Here is a 22,177-nt window from a genome sequence, read left to right as displayed (position 1 = left end):
AGGTTGGTCTTTAGGTTGGTCCCCAGGTTGGCAGAGGAAGTGTAGCGCCCAGGATTACATTAGATAATTGACACTGGGTGAAAAAATGGGTTGCAAAATCTTGGGATATCGTGGGATCAATTTCTTAGTTACAATGAAATTGAGTTGACATGCTTTTTTTTTTTTTAAGGTAACTGTTGTATAATCGCAATATTACACTTGAAGATGTGCTTTACATAGATTTTTGGCCCTTTGTCGTGCCAATAATCACGGTAAATCACACCCCCTCTCCTGTAATATTGCTTATTTAAGAGTTGGGCATTTCTGCGACCATCCTCTTCTTTTGGGTTTCCCTGGTTTGGAAATGGTTCCATGTTGTTGACGAGCAGCAGCAGGTGTTACTGGCACGGTATAGTTATTAACGCCAACGTGTCTGACTCACTCCCAGCCAATTATCCACGCTGCACATTAGACTGTCAGTGCAGGAACAATGAGAACAACATTATAACCCGGTGTATGATGAGAGAGTCCTCATCTCTGTGGGGAGGACAGCATGGCGCCAGGATCAGTACAGTATGTTCCTACTGTACTATCCACTGTTTACACACCCTTATAATTGTTTTAATTGTGATCAACAATATTATCCCTGTAATCAAAATATGAGTGAATGACTTAACATGTGTACAGTACAATAAATATAAAAATGCTATATTGTCTCTTTAAGGTGGAAACCTCATTATTATGTCCAGAACCGTTACTTTTCAGGATAAAAAAACAGCAAGCAGAGCAGAGCTTCAGAGTAAAAGTGGCCATGTCTTTCCGGCACCCCATGCAGAGCTCCTATTTTGAAGGCATCCCGGCATCGATTGTGTTAAAACGTGGCAGCAATAGCCAAGTGGTAGAGAGGGTGGGAACAGTCGGGTCAGTGTCTCACCCCTCGACACACCCAGTCTGTACGCCTGAGCAACACACTTAAGACCTAATTGCTCCCAAAGTGCTGCATTAATGGCATCCACCAGCCTAACTCATGTTAGGCTGAGTAAATACAGAGGAAGAGGTACAGAATGTGAAAATGTTCTTGACAAATGACCCCAACAACAACGAATGGGGACGCAAATGACTTTTTTATTCATGTTTTCTCTCACTGCTGTTGCTGCTATGATGACACATTGAATTCCCCCTCTGGGATCAATAAACACTAAACAGCCCGGGAGAAAGGAGCAGCAAGTCTTTCTTTCTTTCTTTGAAGAGTGTATCGTCTTAACATTTTCATTGCTGGCTCGCATTGTTGTGACCCGTTGAGCTTGTAGATCTACTATTCAAGCACATTTTGCGTCTTTCGCATGACATAATGAGTCTATAAGTATATAAATGGGGCATATACATATTTATTTAAAGATGAATTGCAGCGATGTAAGGTTTCTGCCCGTCGACAGTGGCGATTTTATTTGAGAAATGACAGAAAAGGGGAAATGATCTCCGTGGCGATAATAATAATAATAATAGCTCAAATGTATATAGCGCTTTAGTACCCAAAGCGCTTTACATAAAACACTAGGAACAAACTTTATTCAAGAAGACAAACGCATGTGTCGAATTTACGTAATTCCGTGGATCACACACGTACAGAGTAGACAGACACATGGTGCATTTATAGATAGATATGTGCTTTGCTCAGCCAATGAAATCATTGCTATAGAGTGATCAGCCCATGTTTGTGTTCACACAAACACACAAAGCTGGGCATAGGAGGGGCTAGGGGTCCTCAAAAATAATAATCACACCCCAGTGTTCACACCCCCCCCAAGACTAAGTATTTTCTGATGACGTTGATCATGATGTCTGATCCCACGTGACGTCACAGCTGGCAGACTAATAAGACTTATAGCAGGCTTCTAATGCTGCACACGCAGTCCTGTGTCGGAGCGCTGTGCACCGCTCAAAAAGATGCAATAACGTCCAACTGTTTTGGCTCAGCATGGCGACGTCGAATCGATACCGGCTATATAACCCTTTTCATCCTCCTGGATCAGTCTGGACAGTTACATACTGTAGACGGACATTTAATATTCTAACCTCCACGCACGCACAAGCCTCTCAGACAGTGGAGACCCCCCCGCCACCCCGCCCCACCCTTTCTGGCAGCATGCGTAGGGGAGGTTGAGCCCATACGGTCGGTCAAAGAAAGGTCACTGCAGAGATGGCCAGAGGAGAGGAAGGTGGGGAGAGATTGGAGAGTGAGGTTTACCCAGGGGTGGAAAAAAGTACTCGTAGTACCACGTAATGCATTACAAAATGCTTTGAAAATGGCACATCTATGAAGGAAGCATGAGTTCAAGTCCGTTGCTCTCCCCTTGTCCCCCATATATGGGGACTAGGTTGGTGGAGGGTGTGTAGAGCCCAGGATCACATTAGATCATTGACACTGGGGTGAAAAATGGGTTACAAAATCGTGGGATAAAAAAATATATATATAAAAATAAAAATAAAATGGCACATCTACAGGCTCACAACACGTTTTTTTGTAACAATAATCAAAATCTTCAAAGTAACTAGTAACTCATTGTAGTGGACAATATTTGGTTCTGAGATCGGATGTAGTGGAGTAGAAGTAAAAGTGCTGAAAATTGGAAGTACAGCAGTCTCCAGTAAAGTCAAAATACCTCAACATTGTACCCAAGTACAGTACTTGAATACATGTACTTTAGTTTACACCACAGCCGGCCGTACCCTTTTATATTCACCCTTCAATCAGAACCCTTCATCTTCAAAGGCACAGAGACAGAGGGACAGGGCGGGGTGGGGGTGCCGTCCATAGGGGACAGTAGGGGTGTGACAGTAAATTCATTCATTTAGATTTAATAGATTATTTAAAAATATATCAATTTTGTGAAGCAATCGATTAATACTTGATCCCTGTTTGGAGCATGTCATTGTAAGCGTAAAGTTTCACATGGTGTTCGACACAGACTGCAGGAAATGCACTATATGAAATCGCCTAAAGAAAATACAACACAACAAAACAATCATGATTCTGTCTGTGTATTCCACTGGGGCACATTTAGGCTAATAATATGCTAATGTGTGCGTGCGTGCGTGCGTGCGTGCGTGTGTGTGTGTGTGTGCGTGCGTGCGTGCTCACGCATCTAAACACACACACCGCCTGTGGTGCTTAGCGGTGCTTAGCGTAGCCAGCAGTATGCTGGGGTGGTTTGACGTCAACATCTCTGCTCAGTATTCAGCTCCATGAAGTGGGTCACAGCATCTGAAGATAAACCCTATGCTCCACTCCACTCCTCTTCTGTTCTGTTTTTTTTTCTCTCTGAACTCTTCTCTTCTCTTCTCTTCTCTTCTCTTCTCATCCTCTCCCAAGACCACCTCTAATGTCACCCATCCGCTGTGATAATACTGCTGTATCTACTTAAACCCTGCCCCTGGCCTATAGCGTCCCATTCTGGCCTGGGCAACCATTCTGCAAGAATGACCCAACTGCAAGCTCACAGCGTGTTGGCTTGCAGATTGGCTATATTTGGCCAATAGATTTGGTGTAGAGGGAAATGGGAAGGGACCAGGTGTAGCAAATACCCTATATAATAATAATAATATCTCATAGCACTTTTTTAAGTACCCAAAGATGCTTTAAATGGGAGGGAGGTGAACATATATGCCCCGGACAACGAAGTATAGGGGTTTATATAAAGTGGTTGTGGTCTTTTCACACGGGGAGCAATTGACGCGCCTAGTAATTCATTTTCAATGAATGGCGAGCAGGCAGGTGGGGAGGAGCGGGTGCAATCTTGACAGGCGTATAGCGTCAAGCGGACACAATCCCATCAAACTGTCACGTTTGTGCACGCACGCACGCACACACACGCCCGGCTGCTGACAGGGTTGAAATGTGTCGAAGGTGCAGCCGCTTGTCTATTCTCATAAGAGGCACGCAGAGCAGCTCCACCATGCAGATCCAAGTGAGTTCACAGGCATGGTGTTGCTGCTCACATGAGAAAGATCTTTACTCTGTCACCTGCATCTACGTGCACTGTAGTGCACACACACACACACACACACACACACACACACACACACACACACACACACACACACACACCTCCACTATTCCCACCCCACACTTGTAGTGTCGAGTCTCCCGCTGGCTTTGCTACCTGATTTATGTATCAGCTAACTTAACACAATCTTGTTGCCAATTATTTCTTCCCCACACACATTTGTGTGGCTGTGTTGTCCCTGCTGTTGTCACTGCTGTTCCAGAGCCCCCCCCCCCCCCCCCCCCCGGTAGGACGCATTATGATAACCTTTGTGAATTAATATTCACATCACAGTAAAGCCTTCAATGGCTAAGGACGTAGAGAGGCGCTTTGATCCCCTTCTTCTAAGTGTCCTTAAGCAATACACACAATCCCTGCTCCCGGTGAGCAGGTTGGTGGTGCCTTGCATGGTTTCCTCTACCATATCATTTTGTGTATCGTGTATGGATGCAAGTGCAAATGCATTATAAAGTGCTTTCTTTGAAGGGTCGGAAAGACTAGAAAGGCGCTACATAAAGTGCACTCTATTTACTATTCTGTTTGACATTATTCTCCTCATCCTCTGCCGGTGTGCAGTTTGAGCGAGTCAAAGAGTAAAGCGTCTGGATGCGAGTGCATCAGATCAGTGTTCATTTTTCAAGGGCATAGCAATGATAAGAGTATTATGGAATGGAAGAGATATGCAGAGAATACTCTGCTCTCATATGTGAGAGAGAGAGAGATCCATGCATTGTGATGGCATTGACAATGAGACAGAGTATTTACAATTGTATATATTGTTTATTGCGACTGTAGGTTGCAGATTACTATGAAAACTTGCAAAACCATCGGTTTTGCAACCGTCAGAGCGTCGTTCTGTTCGTCAATCATTCCATCTGTCACCATATATGTCCGTCAGTCCATTACGCCTCATGACATGTCATGCCACCACATGGTCGACACTCCATATATGGCCATCTCCATACAATATATGAAGATCACAACACTGACCTCATCAAACCCTGGATAGCTATACATGGAGCAGACTGGATCATCACCTAGATCTACATATAGCTGGCCAGCAACTCTACATCTGAACTCAAACCCTTAGATCTCCATATATATTGAAACTCTAGACGTGCCCGCCCCAAAGTTATTAGTGCAGCCGCGCCGGACAGCCGGCGAAAACTAGAATTCTCAACAGGAATACAATACACTGCAATGTCCATTTTAACCATGCTGGATTCATCGACCCGTCCTTTTTCTGGTGACTGATACTGCCCTGCTAATACGTGAGGTGCCCATAATGTTTTCATTAATTTGTTATGATCATGTCCAGCTTTTAGTCCTTTGTCATAACACATACATTAAATGCCATTGGTCTGGTCAGTCGCGGGGGCATGCACAAAACGAGCATGCGCGACAATTAAACGGGGCCACGCCCACATAAATACACTTGCGTTGTCGCCCCTTGACGAAAATAAAACGCAGGTCTCATTGAAAATGTAATTACTCTGTGCATTAATCGCTGCCCGTTTGGAAGGACCTTTAGACTGGGAGTGAGTCCCCGGGTCTAACTGCGACGGGGAGTTGCTTCCACAGATTCAGTAGGTGATAGTGGATTCCAGTGTGTTCCCCATTGCCTCGAAAGAAAGGAGAAAAGTTTGTGCAGCAGAACAATCGATTCCAGAGAATAATAGTCTCAATGCAGTTCACTCCACTTCCCTTTCTCTTCGAGTCTGTGTCGGTTGACACCCTAGTACATAACACACAGACAACGTGCACACTCTCACCCACGCGCATTCGCGCGCGCGCACACACACACGCGCAGACACACACACACACACACACACACACACACACACACACACACACACACACACACACACACACAGAATACACAGTGTCGGCTGCAGACATGTCTGTATCTCTTTCAGTATCTCTCTCTCTCTCTCTCTCTCTCTGTCTTTTTCCCTCTTTTGCTCTCTCTCTTTCTTTACATTTTTCTGAATGCCTCCCTCTCTGACTGTCTCTTTTTATTTGTCTGAATCTCTCTCTCTCTCTCTCTCTCTCTCTCGCTCTCTCCCTCTCTCTTGGGGGACTCATAGGCCCTAAGGCTGATCAAAGAATTGAGCTGCTGGATCTGCTGTTGGAGACTTGTGTGTGTGTGTGTGTGTGCCCACCCCTCATTATGTAAGCCAGTGTTTTTTAATCAGCATTATTGTTTGTTTGGCAATACATTCTTCCTTTGGTTTTATGTAACTGTTATGTATGAGCGACTTATGAGTCTCACGGAGTTTCACTTTTTAATTTATTTTCTGTTCCTGCCGCAGTCGTCTGAGTGGGGGCCTTATGACGCCATCATGAGGCCCCATGGATAACAAACTAACACCTCAGGGCTAGGAAGAGCAAGTTCACCCAGACCCCCCCCGATCCCCCAACACAACACAACACAGAGGAATGCAGACATGGGGCCCTGTCTTGCTCCTTATCCCAAAACTTAATTATTTTTGCCTTTTTTTTTCTTCTTTTTTTGCAACCTCAAAACGTTTTTTTTCTTCTTCAAAATAGTCAAATATGGCTAATAAGTTTAGACACGCAAGATAGGCCCCTACCCAACAGAACAACGCAGAGAGAGAGAGAGGGGTAATGCACTGGCTCTCACCGTCCGGTCATCTTTTTTTTCATTGCAAAGACCCCCAGTTTGATAATGTTTCTGTCGGAGTGTCGGGTAGAGACCTCTTATCTCCATATTTCATAAATGAATGCCCTAGACTTGATCATCCTACAGCATTCTTGCGAAAGCATCAAAAGCGGCAGCTCCGCAAGCGCCTAGATCTGCTGCTACTCTCAATGCCTTTTGAATTTGAATCCTGAAAGGTAACAGTTGTGCACATACAGTATGACAATATGCAACCCCCTCCATTCCCCAGTCTACAGCACTGTAAAATCCTCAAGAGTTAAATCTATCTCTGCGAGAGGTGCGTATTGGAACCAGGTTCAATTTGTTACCCTCTGAGATTTTACAGACCCAGAAAAGTGTCACATTTGGACCCCTGGTTGGTCCACCGTGACCTGGCGTTGAGAACCACCTGTGTGTAAGGATGGAGAAGGTCTTGGTCGCAAGAGCAGAAAGTGCTGACCAGATCGAATAATAATAATAATATTTTCCGCAGTGGTCTTGGCGATGTTCTTCGGTTTTGGGAGCAAGTTAAGAATGCTTAAATTGCAGGTTTAGAATTAGAATCTCATACAGACAAGGTTGACAATTAATAATCGGACGGAGATTGGTGCTGGCAAGATGCCTTATAAAAGGAGGGCATGACGTCACAACTAGGTAGGCGTGACGCACACACACACACACACACACACACACACACACACACACACACACACACACACACACACACACACACACTGATAGAAGAAGGGGGTCAGCTGGGTGAGTGCAGGCACGCACGTTGGCGTGATTTAGCAATAACCAGATATTACTGCATGCACCACTGAGTTGTGTTTTAATGAAAGGCAGACTTTTTCAACTTCTTCGGTGTGTGTTTGTGTGTGTGTGCCCGCGCGCACGTTTTGTGTTAACTTCTCTTTATAAGTGGTGCTATTGCTCCGACGGAGACAAAGTGTGAATTCTTGGCGCTCTCTCCGGGGGAACCAATCAGAACACATGGTTTTGACGACCTCCTCTGGGGAGGTTACCTCAGACGAGGGTCTGTTAACTCAGTGGACAAATATGTGGATTGCATGTTACAGACTGTACAGGGAAAAAAACTGACTCGCGTTTCACGCAAAACGGTCACACAAGTGAGTTAAACCTCCTGCTGTTGTGTTCAACGAACAGGACGTCATTCATGGCTTGATGATATGTGAACGTTTTTCCTTTGTGTTGTGTTTTTGTAAACCCGGTGGCGTGTGTGTGTCACGCCGTATCATATCGCTACCACGCACAACTGGTGTGGCACGCATGCACGCACATACGCACGTGCACACACAGCTTTTGCAGCTCAGTAACAATGAGTTACAAAAGAAACCTGACACACACCACACGGTCAACTGTCAGTATATCGTCCAGTAAAACACGTGTTTTTAAGTTTTAAACAATCTTCCAACCGCACTTAAGACCTGACTGAGACAAAACAAAACAACAAACAGAACTGTTTAACGAAACCGATAACATTGGATCAATTTAGGGATCTTAAATGAAAGGCAAGAAGAGATTGCCTAAGAACAGAGAGCAGAAAGGAATGAGATGCGTTTCACTAAACATTATGTTTCAAGGCTTTATCATACAAGTGGAATTTTGACCCCAGAATCTGATTCCTATTCTACAGATTATGATTTATATTCTACACACAGATATACAAACGATGCTTCACCCGACTCTGTACCTAATTGCTCGCGGAATATTGTTCTAGTTATTCAGATATTCATACATACACATACTCAATCTAATGCAATTTAGTGTAGCTTGAAATCAGTAGGGGGACTAGTATGGATCCCTGGGATCTACTAACATAATAGGGTTCATGTGGTAACTCCCTGTTTTGTTCCTTTGGCAGACTTTGGCTTCGGGAACTTCTTCCAGCCTGGAGAGCCCCTGTCTACGTGGTGTGGCAGCCCTCCCTACGCCGCCCCCGAGGTCTTCGAGGGGCAGCAGTACGAGGGGCCGCAGCTGGACATCTGGGTACCATTCATTATTATGTACATCACAGGTTTACAGCAGTGAAAGAGTTTGTGAAATTAGTTTACGTGCATGCATAGTTCCCAAGCAGAAGAAGAAAAAACGAGCCCAAAATGACACATACTTACAGTATATGCATGACATTATGCTTATGGCTTATTGGTGGATGTAGTTTTATTTTTTTTAACGTTAATACTCATGGTCATATACTGTAGGTATACTGAAGCAAATAAACAAGGCATCTCAAAGTAGTCAAAAACAATTAGTGGTTAACGGGATAAGTAAGAAAAAAGATACATTGAATAAGATACAAACAGAATGACAAACGACAGCAAAAAACGCAAAAATCAACCCATTCACACAAAGAAAACAATAGTAAAATGAGAAAAAGAAAACAGAACTCTCTAATAAAATGAGTATGCAGAACAGTCAACGGTCTCTAAACACATTTAGTTAAGATAGGCATGGTGTAGAAAGCAATCTGGCATATCAGTGAGCTGATGAGCATGTTTGCACCAAGGGGTTGTTATACAACAGAATGACTACTGTAATTTACGTATGGTAGACTCAACCGGGTTCAGTTGGGGTGTAAGTGCAAGATTGTCAACGTGCGATAGAAAATGCGGCCACGCTTTATAGAATTTTTAGATGGAACCAGGCAATGTGTATTTTGTTTTTTTTAATTAGAAGAAATACAGTGTATCAGATATGGTATCAAATATAGATGATGACCAATATAAGACTGTAAGGAAGGACGGGTGAATTAGTATACTGTGATATACTTACAGTATGTGTGTGTGTTGCTGGTAAACAATGAACAAAAGAAGACAAAGTCTTAGTTCGGTCGGTAGTGTTTAGTGGATGTAACAAAGTCCAACAACATTGTAAACTCAACAGCCAGTTTGTTCCCATCAAAGGTGCCGACTTCCCATATCTGCCTCAGTAGTTGATAGATCTGTGATGGCACAGCCCTTGCCCTGACCCTGTTGTGAGCTTGTGACACTGTGTGTGGGTGTGGGCTTATGTCTGTGTGTGTCTACTCTGCATGCTTGCATTTGTGTGGGCGTGTACTTAACGTACATGTGTGTGTGTGTGTGACTATCCCACAGAGCATGGGGGTGGTTCTGTACGTGCTGGTGTGTGGTGCGTTGCCCTTCGACGGTCCCACTCTGCCTGTGCTCCGACAGAGGGTTCTGGAAGGAAGATTCCGCATTCCCTACTTCATGACCGAAGGTGAGACCCCCCCCCCCCCACACACACACACACACACACACACACACACACACACACACACACACACACACACACTGTTCACTGGATGTGCAAAAGCACACATGAATCCCATCCAAGGGAGAGACGCCACACCCCCCCCCCTCTCTCTCTCTCTCTCTGTGTCTTTGAGTGTCTGTCTGTCTGTCTGGTGGCTGTCTGTCTGTCTGTCTGTCTGTCTGTCTGGTGGCTGTCTGTCTGTCTGTCTGTCTCTTCTCTCTCCTTACATGTATGAGGCTGTCCTTCTAAGATCATTTAGTATGGAAGGACGAGCCAGGGCTTGTACTGTAACACTGCTGTGAGAACCCCCCGGCCTGCTGTAGATGTTCATAAACGAGAGCTTTTTGCACCTGGCGTCATTCTTGTTTATTTTTATTATTATTTTTACATTTCCTGAAAAGTTGACAGTTTTAGACATTATAAGGTTTCCACCCGTCAGAGATCCACATTCATCTGGGCGGGTTCATCACGTACCTACCTGTCTTTACACCCCCTGTTCCGTTGTTTTACCTCCAGTCTGGGCCCAATGCTGAGTCCTAGACCAGTGGTTTTCAACCAGTGGTCCCTGAGACGGTTCCAGGTGGTCCCCAGCTGAATGATGGGGAGTTGGTAATGGCCCTTTTATTAGATCTTTAACTCTTGAGAGTGTAAAATGATTTAATTTATTTTTACGCTCTCAAGAGTTAAATTACTGTTTTTTTTATTTTTATCCCACGATTTTGTATCCCATTTTTCACCCCTGTGTCAATTATGTAATGCGATCCTTGGCTCTACACACCCTCCGCCAACCTAGTCCCCATATACTCATGCTTCCTTCATGCCTGAGTGTCCAAGTTGCTCCTTTACACCTGACAGGGGGGAGTTTTCCCTGGTTGGACGCAGCGTGTGGAAAGAACATGTTATTCCAACCAGTTCCTTTCCCTGTTAATTACTGTTAATCATCTGCATTACTTAAGTTAACTTATAAGAAGTCCCCACAATTAGAGAAAGGAACAACTTCAGTTATACATTGATCATGAAAACAAGCAAATGTACAAAACACAGACTAACTGGACGTTATATTATTCCTATTCCTATTTAACATACCCCCCCCCCCCCCCCCCCCCAATCGACCAATAATCGACCAAACAAATACATCGGTCTGATCACTTCAATCCCAAACAACCATATTCTGGGGGAACATTAGCATCGACAAGTCGACAGGGAAAAAAGGTGGTCCAAATCTGCTTGTAACTGAAGTTGCTTTCAGTCGGACTACTAGAGGGTTTAAGTGGTTAACAGCAACAACCTCTGTATGGTGTAATCATCTCCAACAATAAGAGCAGAGAATGTAGCACAGTGGAGCAGGTCAGCTCGCTCTGTCCAATGTCCACTGGCTGTCACGGAGTGTCACAGTATGAAATTCCTTCCAGACGTGGAACGAGTGACGCAGGCGGCGTCACCGCCTGGATCAGCGACTGGTCTGCTCCAGGTCTGCTCATGATGGCCGCGGGACGCATAGCGTGACAAAAGCTTGCCACAATACAGGTCTAGACCGCCCGTGGGCATGTGCACGGAGTGAGCACCCGCGCGGCAATTTCACGGGACTGCGCCCGCGAGAATACGTTTTTGTAATCGCCCCTCGACTTCTCCGCACATCCAAAATAAACGCACGCCTCTCATTGAAAATGAATGACTAGGCACGTCAGTCACTGCCCGTCTGAAAAGGCCTTTAACTACTACCACAGCGCTAACACAGGACAATAGGAGGCTCCCTGCAGTCGTGCGTAATTTTTTTTTGGGGCTTTCTGTTTAGGGTTAAAAATAACAAAAATAAATAAAAACATCATTCATAAAATCGATAACTTTTTGGAACAAAATCCAATCCACCGAGGATTGCGAGAAGATTGTGTGTGCGATCGTGCGAGTATGCAGATGTGTACATATTGCAGGGTGAGTCAGTCAGGTTAGTTTACCGTTCCGCCAACAACAGCAGCGACCCCGCTATTAGCGGCGCTGCTAGCCGGCTAGCTAGCTTGGCAACAGATTAACTCCAGAGCCGCAGCTGTTTATGTAACCTGGGGAAGAGCCAGGCCAAGTGCTTCCAGCTCCTCCTCGCTGTTTCTCTGAGGGAGACTCGCCACCTCCTCTGCCTGTCTCTCTGTCAGCGAGCCAGTCTGTCTGCCAGCGAGTCTCCCCCTCTGCCTGTCTGCCTGCGAGTCTTGCCTCTGCCTGTCTGTCAGCAATTCTCCACCTCTGCGAGTCTGCCTGTCTGTCTGTCAGTGAGTCTCCCCCTCTGCCTGTCTGTCTGTCTGTCAGCTAGTCTCCCCCTCTGCCTGTCTGTCTGTCAGCGAGTCTCCCCCTCTGCCTGTCTGCCTGTCAGCGAGTCTCCCCCTCTGCCTGTCTTGTCTGTCAGCGAGTCTCCCCCTCTGCCTGTCTGTCTGTCAGCGAGTCTCCCCCTCTGCCTGTCTGTCTGTCAGCGAGTCTCCCCCTCTGCCTGTCTGCCTGTCAGCGAGTCTCTCCCTCTGCCTGTCTGCCTGTCTCTCTGCCCGTCTGTCTACAGTCAGTAACACTTTCTCCACAGGGAGTTATAGTGCGAGACCTTGAAACGATTTAGATGTTATGGGAGTGTGTTGGGGGGGGGGGGTAATGTCAGCCTTGTGGCCTACGGCACACAGACGCTCACCACACACACACACACACACACACACACACACACACACACACCGGTCTGGCCCCTGTACTGTGCTCTGTCTGAGGAGAACAGAGTGTGCCGACGGTCTGCACACACACTACACTATATTTCTCCTGTCTGTCTCGTTCCTCTGGCCGGCTGGCCGGACGGCCCGGCGGCGGTGCTCTGCACTGCCTAGTACGGCACGGTACGGTACGGCACGGTACGGCACGGCACGGCCAGCTCACGCTGTCTAGACAGTGTTTCTCAAAGTGGGGTCCTTGGAGGAGGGTACCAGGGGGGGTCCCCAGCTAAATTAGTTAATGTAGCGTCAAAATCATTTGAACCACTCTAATCATTATAGTTTATATTCAATAATCTTGAAAATGTGCAAATCTTTGAATATAGTGTGCGTATGAATATAGTGAATGTAGTTTTTCAGCGAATGTTTTTAACATTTATTTTGCTTCAGTGGTACTCTAGACACTTTTGGGTCGCAGATGCGGTTTAACTCATTCTCTGGTCAAGGTTGACGGTAGTGTACGTGATTTTATTTGGTTAAAATAAGTGTTAAAAAGCTCTATATTGTGATAGTATACCCATTGCTGTTGTATAGAGTGTTTGTTCAGTAACAGGAGTCTCCATGTCTCCGGGCTTTTTATTATGCAGAAAATGCATTTTCAGGTCCGGATACCAATTTTATCCAATCAGGATAGAGAATGCAGTCAGGATACCGATTTAACAACTGGAATTGGAAGTGATGACACAAAGCAATGAGCAGACAAAATTGTAACTGGGAACACTATAAAAAATTAAGCTGATTTCGTCACCTACCTGAAAATGTATTTTCTGTTTATGAAAGAACTGGAGAGACAGAGACTCCTGTTATTGAACTGGAGAGACAGGGAGACTCCTGTTATTGAACTGGAGAGACAGGGAGACTCCTGGTATTGAACAGGAGAGACTCCTGTTATTGAACTGGAGAGACAGGGAGACAAATGCCTTTAATTATAGTTATGTTAACTTTCTGAACTAGATACAATTTCATCAGACATTTAAATTACTTCAGTCTAAATTAGTAGCTTAATAAGTAGTATTAAGTAGTATTGTCGTTTTTTTTTTATCCGGGTCATGTTTGCAAATCAATAATATATCAGTATTCTCCCTGAGGGCCACATCAAGTGATGTTGGGGGCCGCATGTGGCCCCCGGGCCGCCAGTTTCCCATGTATACTCTATAGGTTTGTGGTATCTATAGATTGTGTTGTTTCCCATGCTCTAGGTTTGTGGTACAGCAGATAGTGTTACAGGACAATACGGCTCAGGTTCATGCTACTCCCAGAACAAACAAATAACTTCATCCCCAGCGAGTCTGTGTGCCATACTTTATCCCCTGCTCAATCTATCCCTGGCCTGCGTGCTGTGCTGTGTAGTACAACAGTGACTCAGACGTTATGACGTTATTAGGACCTCAGTCTGTTTTTCTTTGCCTCTCTATCGCTGTCAAATCTCCTGTCCCCCTTTAATTCTCACTGACTTTGGATCAGAATGGTGCAGATAACGTAATAATAACGTAAACCTTGGTGTCAGTTCCACCCTGAGCTCACTGACTGACTGACTGACTGACTGACTGACTACTCGTAGATTAAAAGCTGTCAGTCGGTCGCCAGAGTTCAACATCATTCGTTAGACTTGGTTACACGCTAGTGTTGCACACCAGAAAACAATCACTTGATATACTGTACTAGCTCTGAACTTGTAGATCGGCTATTTGCTGGGTTAGGGGAGGGATTTATTCTAGCTGATAATACCTATATGTCATATTGGGACCTGGCCTAACAAAACAGATTTATATTTTTAATTTCATTCTTTAATCCCTGTGTACTGTACCACTATGTTTCAATGGTGTGAGAGGAGGAGGAGGAGGGGGGGGCACACGACTCGGTGTAACTCCACACCAGCGACAGATTGAATGTGTTAACTTGGATGTTTGAGCAGTTGAGTCATTGTGGTGTAATGGTATGTTCTCTGGCCCCGGACAGTCAGTCAATCAGTTGGTCCAGCAGTCAGCTCAGCCAGCCAGCCAGGCAGCCAGGCAGGCAGGCAGGCAGTCTGGGCCAGCTGCATAGCCCTGCTCTCCCTGGTGGCTTGGAGCTTCCAGAAATGTGTGTGCAGCCTCAGCCCTGTTGCTATAAACAAGGCGGTCGACTCAGCGCAACTGTTACTGCTGTTCATTTCTGAGAAAAGTTAGTTAGAGAGGCATGGCTGACGAAAGGCCACGGGCCAGATTGCATTTTGGAATGAAATTGGACCCCAGTGGGGGTGTCATGTTATTGTACCTGAGGTAGATGTTCTGCTATAGATGCCGGGGGGGGGGGACGGGTGGGGGGGGACCTGCGTTATGGTCCACGCAGGACCATAACAGTGTTTTGAACAATAAAGTCATGGAACACCTTGTTCCCTAATTTGGTCACATATTTACAATTGCTGTAATAACACTTATTTGCTGATTTGCTCACTGATTTGCTCATTTAGACACTTAAACCCATTATCGTCCATTTTTTCCCCCTGTAGTGACTGTGCTTTGGCTTTGTAGGTAACAGTTTAACCACTTTCAACCTGCCGTCTCCATTTCGGCATCCCCATGTTTGCCATGCAATATGCACAAATCTGCCCAGAATTCGTCAACAATGTCAAAACGATTTACAAGCTCTGCAGTTGCAGCATGTAGATGATGAGCTAGTAGATCTGCTATTTCCACTATTCATTCTTATTATTTTTAGTATATACCGGTAGTTAAATGTCTCCATATTCTGATAGTAATATTGAGTCTTTGTTGAGTAAGAAATGTCTCCCTGTCTCTCCAGTTCTTTATCGAACATAAAATACATTTTCAGGTCAGGATACCAAAATCCAAGAAACAAAAAATCATTGTTACTGAACACACACTGTAGCAATTATGACTCATATCAGAATGTAAAGCTTATGAATATAATACAATAAATATATTTGTGTTAACCAAGCAATAGGAGGTATTCAAATGCATTTTTTCCATCACAGTGGAAATAAGCTTGTCAAACGATGACAAAAATGTCCAGCGGGATATCTTATTAATAATCCACAAAGACGGAAGCGTAACCGGAAATTAGCTATCAAGGGTAAAATGCGCCAGAAAATCTTCCAGCCTGCATCCAAGACCTTTAAGACTTTAACCGGAGCAGTGGGGTGCGAGGGTGAGAACGCAGTCTGGTAGGAAGGAATGCCGCAGAGACGACACACAGACAGGCCAATGTACCACAGCCGGAGCACCGTAATCCTGTTAAGAACCCAGCTGTGTGTCTGACGTCAAACGCATCTTAGTCTCTAACGAGAGGTGCGGAGCTCTCATTAGGAGGGGGAAGAGAGAGCACAGGGGAGGTTCATCTGGGCTGACACGTTCATTAAGGGAGCCATGCCGGCATCCAAAGCACGTCATTGTCTGGTCACAGCTTCCGCATTATAGTAAGTAAGTAGCCCTGGGAAGCCATGGTTCCTCATCCACAGTCACGCGGCCCGTATAGGTCAGAGCAGGAGCCTATCTCCTGTTTGCTGTGTGTGGCAGCTTGATGTGATGTGATCATGTGATGAGTGTTCATTGGGTAAAGCAATAAATGACACTGTCATTAGGCCTGTAGAAACCTAGATTTTTTTTTTCAAACATCTTTCTTTTGTAGCTGATCTACAAGCTTACACCACGTCACGAAGCAGTGTATTACAATGTATTATATTCTATATCGTCTCTGTCGTGTGGAAACCTCCAGCCACCTAGGCCGGTAATCCAGCCTGACTGTGTGTCGCGGGTTCGAGTAATCCAGCCTGACTGTGTGTCGCGGGTTCGAGCCTGTCTGCCTTTGCTGCATGTCTTCCCCCCCCCCCCCCATATCTCTCTCCCCCTTTCCTGTCTAATTACTGTACCCTATCAATAAAGGCAAAAACACAAAAAATATATCTTAAAAAAAAATAAAGGAACAGTCTACAGATCTACAAGCTCAAAAGAGCTTCGACCTTGTGGATGTGCTTCGATGATTTTGTGTGACGCTATAGTAGGATCAAGTACAGCATTCATTTACGGGGGGAAAACACACAAAAAGTAAACTTTTGGACCCTACCTTTTCAGCTCAGCTCACCCCTTCTCTCTCACGAGTGTTCTGGTCTAAACTAAAGGAAGGGGTCCGTCTCTCTTTTGCCTCCATCCAGACTGTGAACACCTGATCCGCAAGATGTTGGTCCTGGACCCGTCCAAGCGTCTGTCGGTGGCCCAGATCAAGGAACACAAGTGGATGGTTCTGGACGTGCCGGTGCAGAGGCACCTGATGTACCAGCAGGCCCAGCCCGCCGAGGGTGGGCCGGTGCTGGGCGAGTACAGCGAGCAGGTCCTCCGTCTGATGCACAGCCTGGGCATCGACCAGCACAAGACTGTAGAGGTGAGTTATTTATCGCATGCCTGATTTGAACTGGTGCTGGGAAAGGTACTTTAAAGTATCAATACTGCAATGGAGAACTACTCTGGTACAAGTAAAATTCTGGAATTCAAATTGTATACTTCAGTAAAAAGTACCACAATTAGAAAGTATACACTATGCAGAATGTCTCATTTCAGGTTTTTAAATGTCAAATGATATTTAGAAAATAGCCGATAGTCGAAATGTACATACTGTATATGTAGGGTTAATTATTTTTTTTGTTTTTTCAAGTCTTTTGATGTTGCGTCTTCACTGGGTACAACCAGTAGAAACCCTAGAAACAACCCTACTTTTATCATTCATTTAAACATTCATTGGGATCATAATTTACTGAACACATACAGTATCTTGATCATTTAAAAACAGACTTTAAACTAGCGATTACTCCTTGAATGGAGAAACAAGAAATGACTGAAGTCAAATGATATCAGCTTGCAGCAAGTTAGTTTTTGCCCCCGATCAACGGGAATAAACCGGAGTTCAGCAATGGCATACAGTAGATTAGAGACTATCGGATGAGCTTTTCTGTCACCCGAATCCGCGTGTGCATATTAATAATCCGCCCGTTATCCGACCGCATTAATTAATTAATTCAATTTATTTATTAATCCGCACCACCCGCAATCCGCTGCACAGGGAAGCGTATACAGTATAGCCAATCCACGCAGCGACGCGTTGTGAGCTTGTAGATCGGCTATTTATACGTACTTGTACTTGTTCACCACTCTCTCGACAGTTCACCAATGTTACGTAGTGGTTGTATATATCCATTTCCATGGTAACAAGCCGTACACGTTCTCACATTGCAGCGTATTTTCATACAGCATATCCAGCCGACATCGGCAGGGTTAAGAACTCCCAGTTCCACGCCAAATGTATATTCCTCCATTCTGTTTTTAGTTTTAAGTTTATCTCAGACACATAGCTGCCTGTAGCAGCTTTAGCGTAGCTGCCTGTAGGAGGCCAATATACTGGTTATGTTGTCCCCCCTTCCCTCACTTAGCCCTCCATGTTATTAACCTAGCACTGACATTTTACTTGCCTTCTTGTTTTTATTTTTGTTTCTTTGAAATAAAGTTGTTCCTACTGTTTTATGTAAAGCGCTTTGGGTACTTAGAAAAGCACTATATAAATCAACGCACGGACGGCGAGATTTGGTACGTTTGAAAAGCTATAATAAGCCTATATATAGATTCCATTAATTTATTTCCCGCATCATTTCACCCACGGTTTATCCAATATTAATTTATAATATATTGAATTGACCAAAATCCACCCTAAACTGTGGTTACCCGCGGCAACCACAGCTAAATCCGTCACCCGCTGGTCTCTACTCAAGTAATACGATGAGTCGATGTGTTCAGGTGATAAAAAGACTTAACCTGACTCGGCCAGAGTTCCATCAGTATGAGTATGGGTTTTTATGGCGTTCAGACTATGGGTTTTATGGCAAGTCTCCCATTGGCTTGGAGGCAGCCAATCATGAAAATGTGTCCACTACCGTCACTACGGTCTAGTAGGTCAGCAGGAGGAGAAATAGCGCCATCTGCTGGACCACTAATTAGAACTGCATGTTGATAATGACTTCTTAGAGCTTCCTTGCCGCCTGGTTGTACGATGTCATCACGTGCTGGAAACAGTCGATGTATTCTACAAGCTCACAGCGTGCTGCAGACGCAATGCGTTGTGGAGCTTGTCTTTTTTTTTGTCGGCACGCATCACCATCATTCAAGTCGTTGGGCTATAAATCAGGCTATACACTTGGAGTTTGACACACAGGCTTTGATTCAGCATACAGGGTGATGGTTTCGTATACGGCAGATTTGCTTTATAACTATATAATGTACTTTATACTTAATAGTCTACTGCTATATGAAAGACATAGATCATCATTAGTGTTTGTGTGTCAGAAAGCAAGGTTGGGGTTATACTGTAAATCAGAAGCGCACTGCGGTTTTTGATTTAACCCATTCTGACCTGAGATCAGATTCATACGAGGTTTCCACTGGACACACACTGGTCTGATTAACCCATTCTGACCTGAGATCAGATTCTAAAAATGTCAGTCGTTCTTCGAATTTTTCAAAAATAGCAGACCTACAAGCTCGTATCGCGCCACTCGGTGGCGCGATATGAGCTTGTAGATCTGCTATTTTTCAATAGGTAAAGCATAACATGATGCTAACACCAAAATGGGTGCCCGGTCAGAATGGGTTAACAAGGACTGTGATTCGGCTGTCCGCTATCCACCTGCTTGGACACTGCTCCTGCTCTCTTTAGTTGGCGAAGGCGCAGCCAAAATAGACGTCATCCAAAATCACGCAAAACCCATTTTATGTACGTTATGTTATGCTTTGGCTGACTCCGTTTCACTTTGATATGAAACAGCTGGAAAAGAAGTATTGTCGCTGTCGGGCAGAAATCTCTTATCTTCATATGCTAACTTATTGTGTATCTGTACATGAGATCATGCTACAGCGTCACACAAAAGGATGAAAAATAGCAGATCTACAAGCTCCAAGCGCGAAGCGACGCATTTCGAGATCGTAGATCTGCTACTTTTTGTTATTTTTGACTTTGAATGAGACACATGAGGTTTCCACCCGACAGAGACGATAATACTAAATGATTCTATGAAATTTGAAGCCACATGTGGCAGTGGTTAGATGATTGTATCCAACAAAACTGTCAAGGGAGAATGCTGAAGATTAACATTTTGTATAAACCCGCTCTTTTTTTAAATGTTTTAGAAACATATGTTCTTGTTCATTCTGGCTCATGACTTCAACCATTATTCTTTTTAAATATTTTTTCCACGTGTTTTCTTAGAATTTAGACCTATTGTGCATGCGTGTGTTTTTGAAATAGGCAGATCATACAATACTCGATGGGGAACAGAAACCTGCAATGAACCTGTGTGTGTGGGTGGGTGTGTGTGTGTGTGTGTGTGTGTGTGCACGCGCGCCGTGTGAATATAAATGACTATAGTGTAAGTGCAGTGCAATTGTAGCAACATCGCTTTTTGTGGATAGCAAAGCTGTTTGGGGGGATGAAATGTCGGATTATTATTGTGGAACTGAATAATTGTACAACTGCCTTAAGGAATGGAAAAAAGCGTTTGATATAAAGCTTGGAGTGTTGACAAAGAAACACAATTGAATAAACGCACTGCATCCATCCACGTTCGTCCGCTTATCCGGAGTCGGATCGCGAAGGCAGCAGTTCCATGCAGAGAATCCCAGACGTTCTCTCTTTCCCTGGCCACATTATCCAGATCTGACTGGGGGATCCTGAGGCGTTTCCAGCCCAGCATGGAGATATAATCCCCTCCACCTGGTCCTCGGTCCGCACTGTGGCCTCCTCCCAGCTGGACATGGAAACCCCCCCCGGGCTACGTAGGTGACTAGGATCACCTAACCCAGGGCGTCTAGTAAAGGATCCTTACTAGATGCCTGAACGACCACCTCTACTCTACACTGGCTCCTTCCTTTTGTGAAGGAGCAACCTCCTCTACCGGTGCCTACTCTCCTAGCTCTACTCTTGAGTCTCTCTCACAGATTGACTGAGCTGATACGAGTGGCCCCAAGAGGCCCTGAGGGCTTGTTTCCATGGCTGTCCTATGTACAGTATAGAGGGTATGCGCATGCATGAAGTGAGTGGCAAATCGAGTGGCAAATTCGGTGGCAAAGTGAGTTCAACGTCGTTTAATGTTGTTTAACCCATTCTGACCGGGCACCCATTTTGGTGTTGGCATCATGTTATGCTTTAGCTATTGAAAAATAGCAGATCTACAAGCTCATACCGCGCCACCGAGTGGCGCGATACGAGCTTGTAGGTCTGCTATTTTTGAAAAATTCGAAGAACGACTGACATTTTTAGAATCTGATCTCGGGTCAGAATGGGTTAATCAGACCAGTGTGTGTCCCGTGGAAACCTCGTATGAATCTGATCTCAGGTCAGAATGGGTTAATGCAATCAGATAGGACTTGTCTGTTTTGTAATGGGCTGTCAAGGGCAGAGAGTTCTTTGCCAGTAGGGTTTCTGCATAACTTCCGGGTATTATGATGATGTCGCGCTCATACCCTCTATTCAATTCTTCTTCAAGACGTGCTATAAAGACAAACAATACTATACAAGAAATCGTCAATACTAGGAGCAATACAAGTTTACAGAAAAACAGTGAGAGACAATTGTCTTTTGGCATGATATTGCAGACAGTTTCTCTTTTATGGCGGTTTTGAGGGACGTAGGAAGTTGCACATTTTAATGGCTGGTGGTAAGGTATACCCAGTGCTGGAAAGTAACTAAGTACATTTTGAGGTATTTGTACTTTATTTGAGTATTTACAATTTCCAATACTTTTACTTCTACTCCACTACATCTCGGATCAAAATATTGCACTTTTACTGCACTACATTTAATTAAAAAAACTTTAGTTACTATTTACGTTATTTTGAAAACTTGAAATGAGGCATAAAGAGTCATTTTACTCAAGTACATTTTTAATTCCGGACTTTTACTTGTAACGGGAGTATATCTATAGTATTGATACTTTTACTTAAATAGAAAAATCTGCCACTGGGTATACCTGCAGTAACTTCTTTAAGCAAATGAGCGAAATGTTTGGCCTATGGGGAGCGCCTGAACCCTGGTGGAAGCAGGTGCTCCCCATAGGGGAAACATTTCATGAAATGAAGCTTAAAAGAACGTTGCTCTTCATTGGTTTTTGCTTAAATGTAAGTCACTCTGGATCAAGAGTGTCTGCTAAATGCCTAAATTGTAATTGTAATTCATGCCTGTCTGTCTGTCTCTCTCTCTCTCTCTCCCTGCAGTCTCTCCAGAACAAGAGTTACAACCACTTTGCTGCTATCTACTACCTGCTGGTGGAGAGGCTGAAGGCTCATCGCTGCAGCTTCCCAGTGGAGCAGAGACTGGACCCGCGCCAGCGGAGGCCCAGCACCATCGCTGAGCAGACCCTCTCTAAGGTACTGAGAATACTGTACATACTGTAACCCACCGCCACTAGTGGGGTGAAGTAACTTCGGTAAAAAGTAGGGATG

The 22,177-nt window shown here is 44.6% G+C and overlaps 1 protein-coding gene across 3 annotated transcripts in view; it reads left to right on the top strand.

Annotated features, from left to right (window-relative positions):
- The window catches only part of sik2b (salt-inducible kinase 2b), a 96,673-nt gene that overhangs the window by 40,675 nt on the left and 33,821 nt on the right, over nucleotides 1-22,177 (top strand). For all 3 annotated transcript variants that reach the window (XR_013964559.1, XM_080771414.1, XM_080771413.1), the window contains exons 5-8: nucleotides 8,573-8,697; nucleotides 9,804-9,927; nucleotides 16,852-17,078; nucleotides 21,950-22,102. Coding sequence is in view for 2 of the 3 variants with exons in the window: in XM_080771414.1 (XP_080627540.1) it covers nucleotides 8,573-8,697; nucleotides 9,804-9,927; nucleotides 16,852-17,078; nucleotides 21,950-22,102 (629 nt within the window). In the remaining variant the exon portion in view is untranslated. The remainder of the gene's footprint in view (nucleotides 1-8,572; nucleotides 8,698-9,803; nucleotides 9,928-16,851; nucleotides 17,079-21,949; nucleotides 22,103-22,177) is intronic.

The sequence above is a fragment of the Protomyctophum bolini genome, assembly GCF_963924005.1.
Source record: "Protomyctophum bolini genome assembly, chromosome: 9".
NCBI lineage: Eukaryota > Metazoa > Chordata > Actinopteri > Myctophiformes > Myctophidae > Protomyctophum > Protomyctophum bolini.
This window is presented reverse-complemented; position numbering and strand designations above follow the sequence as displayed.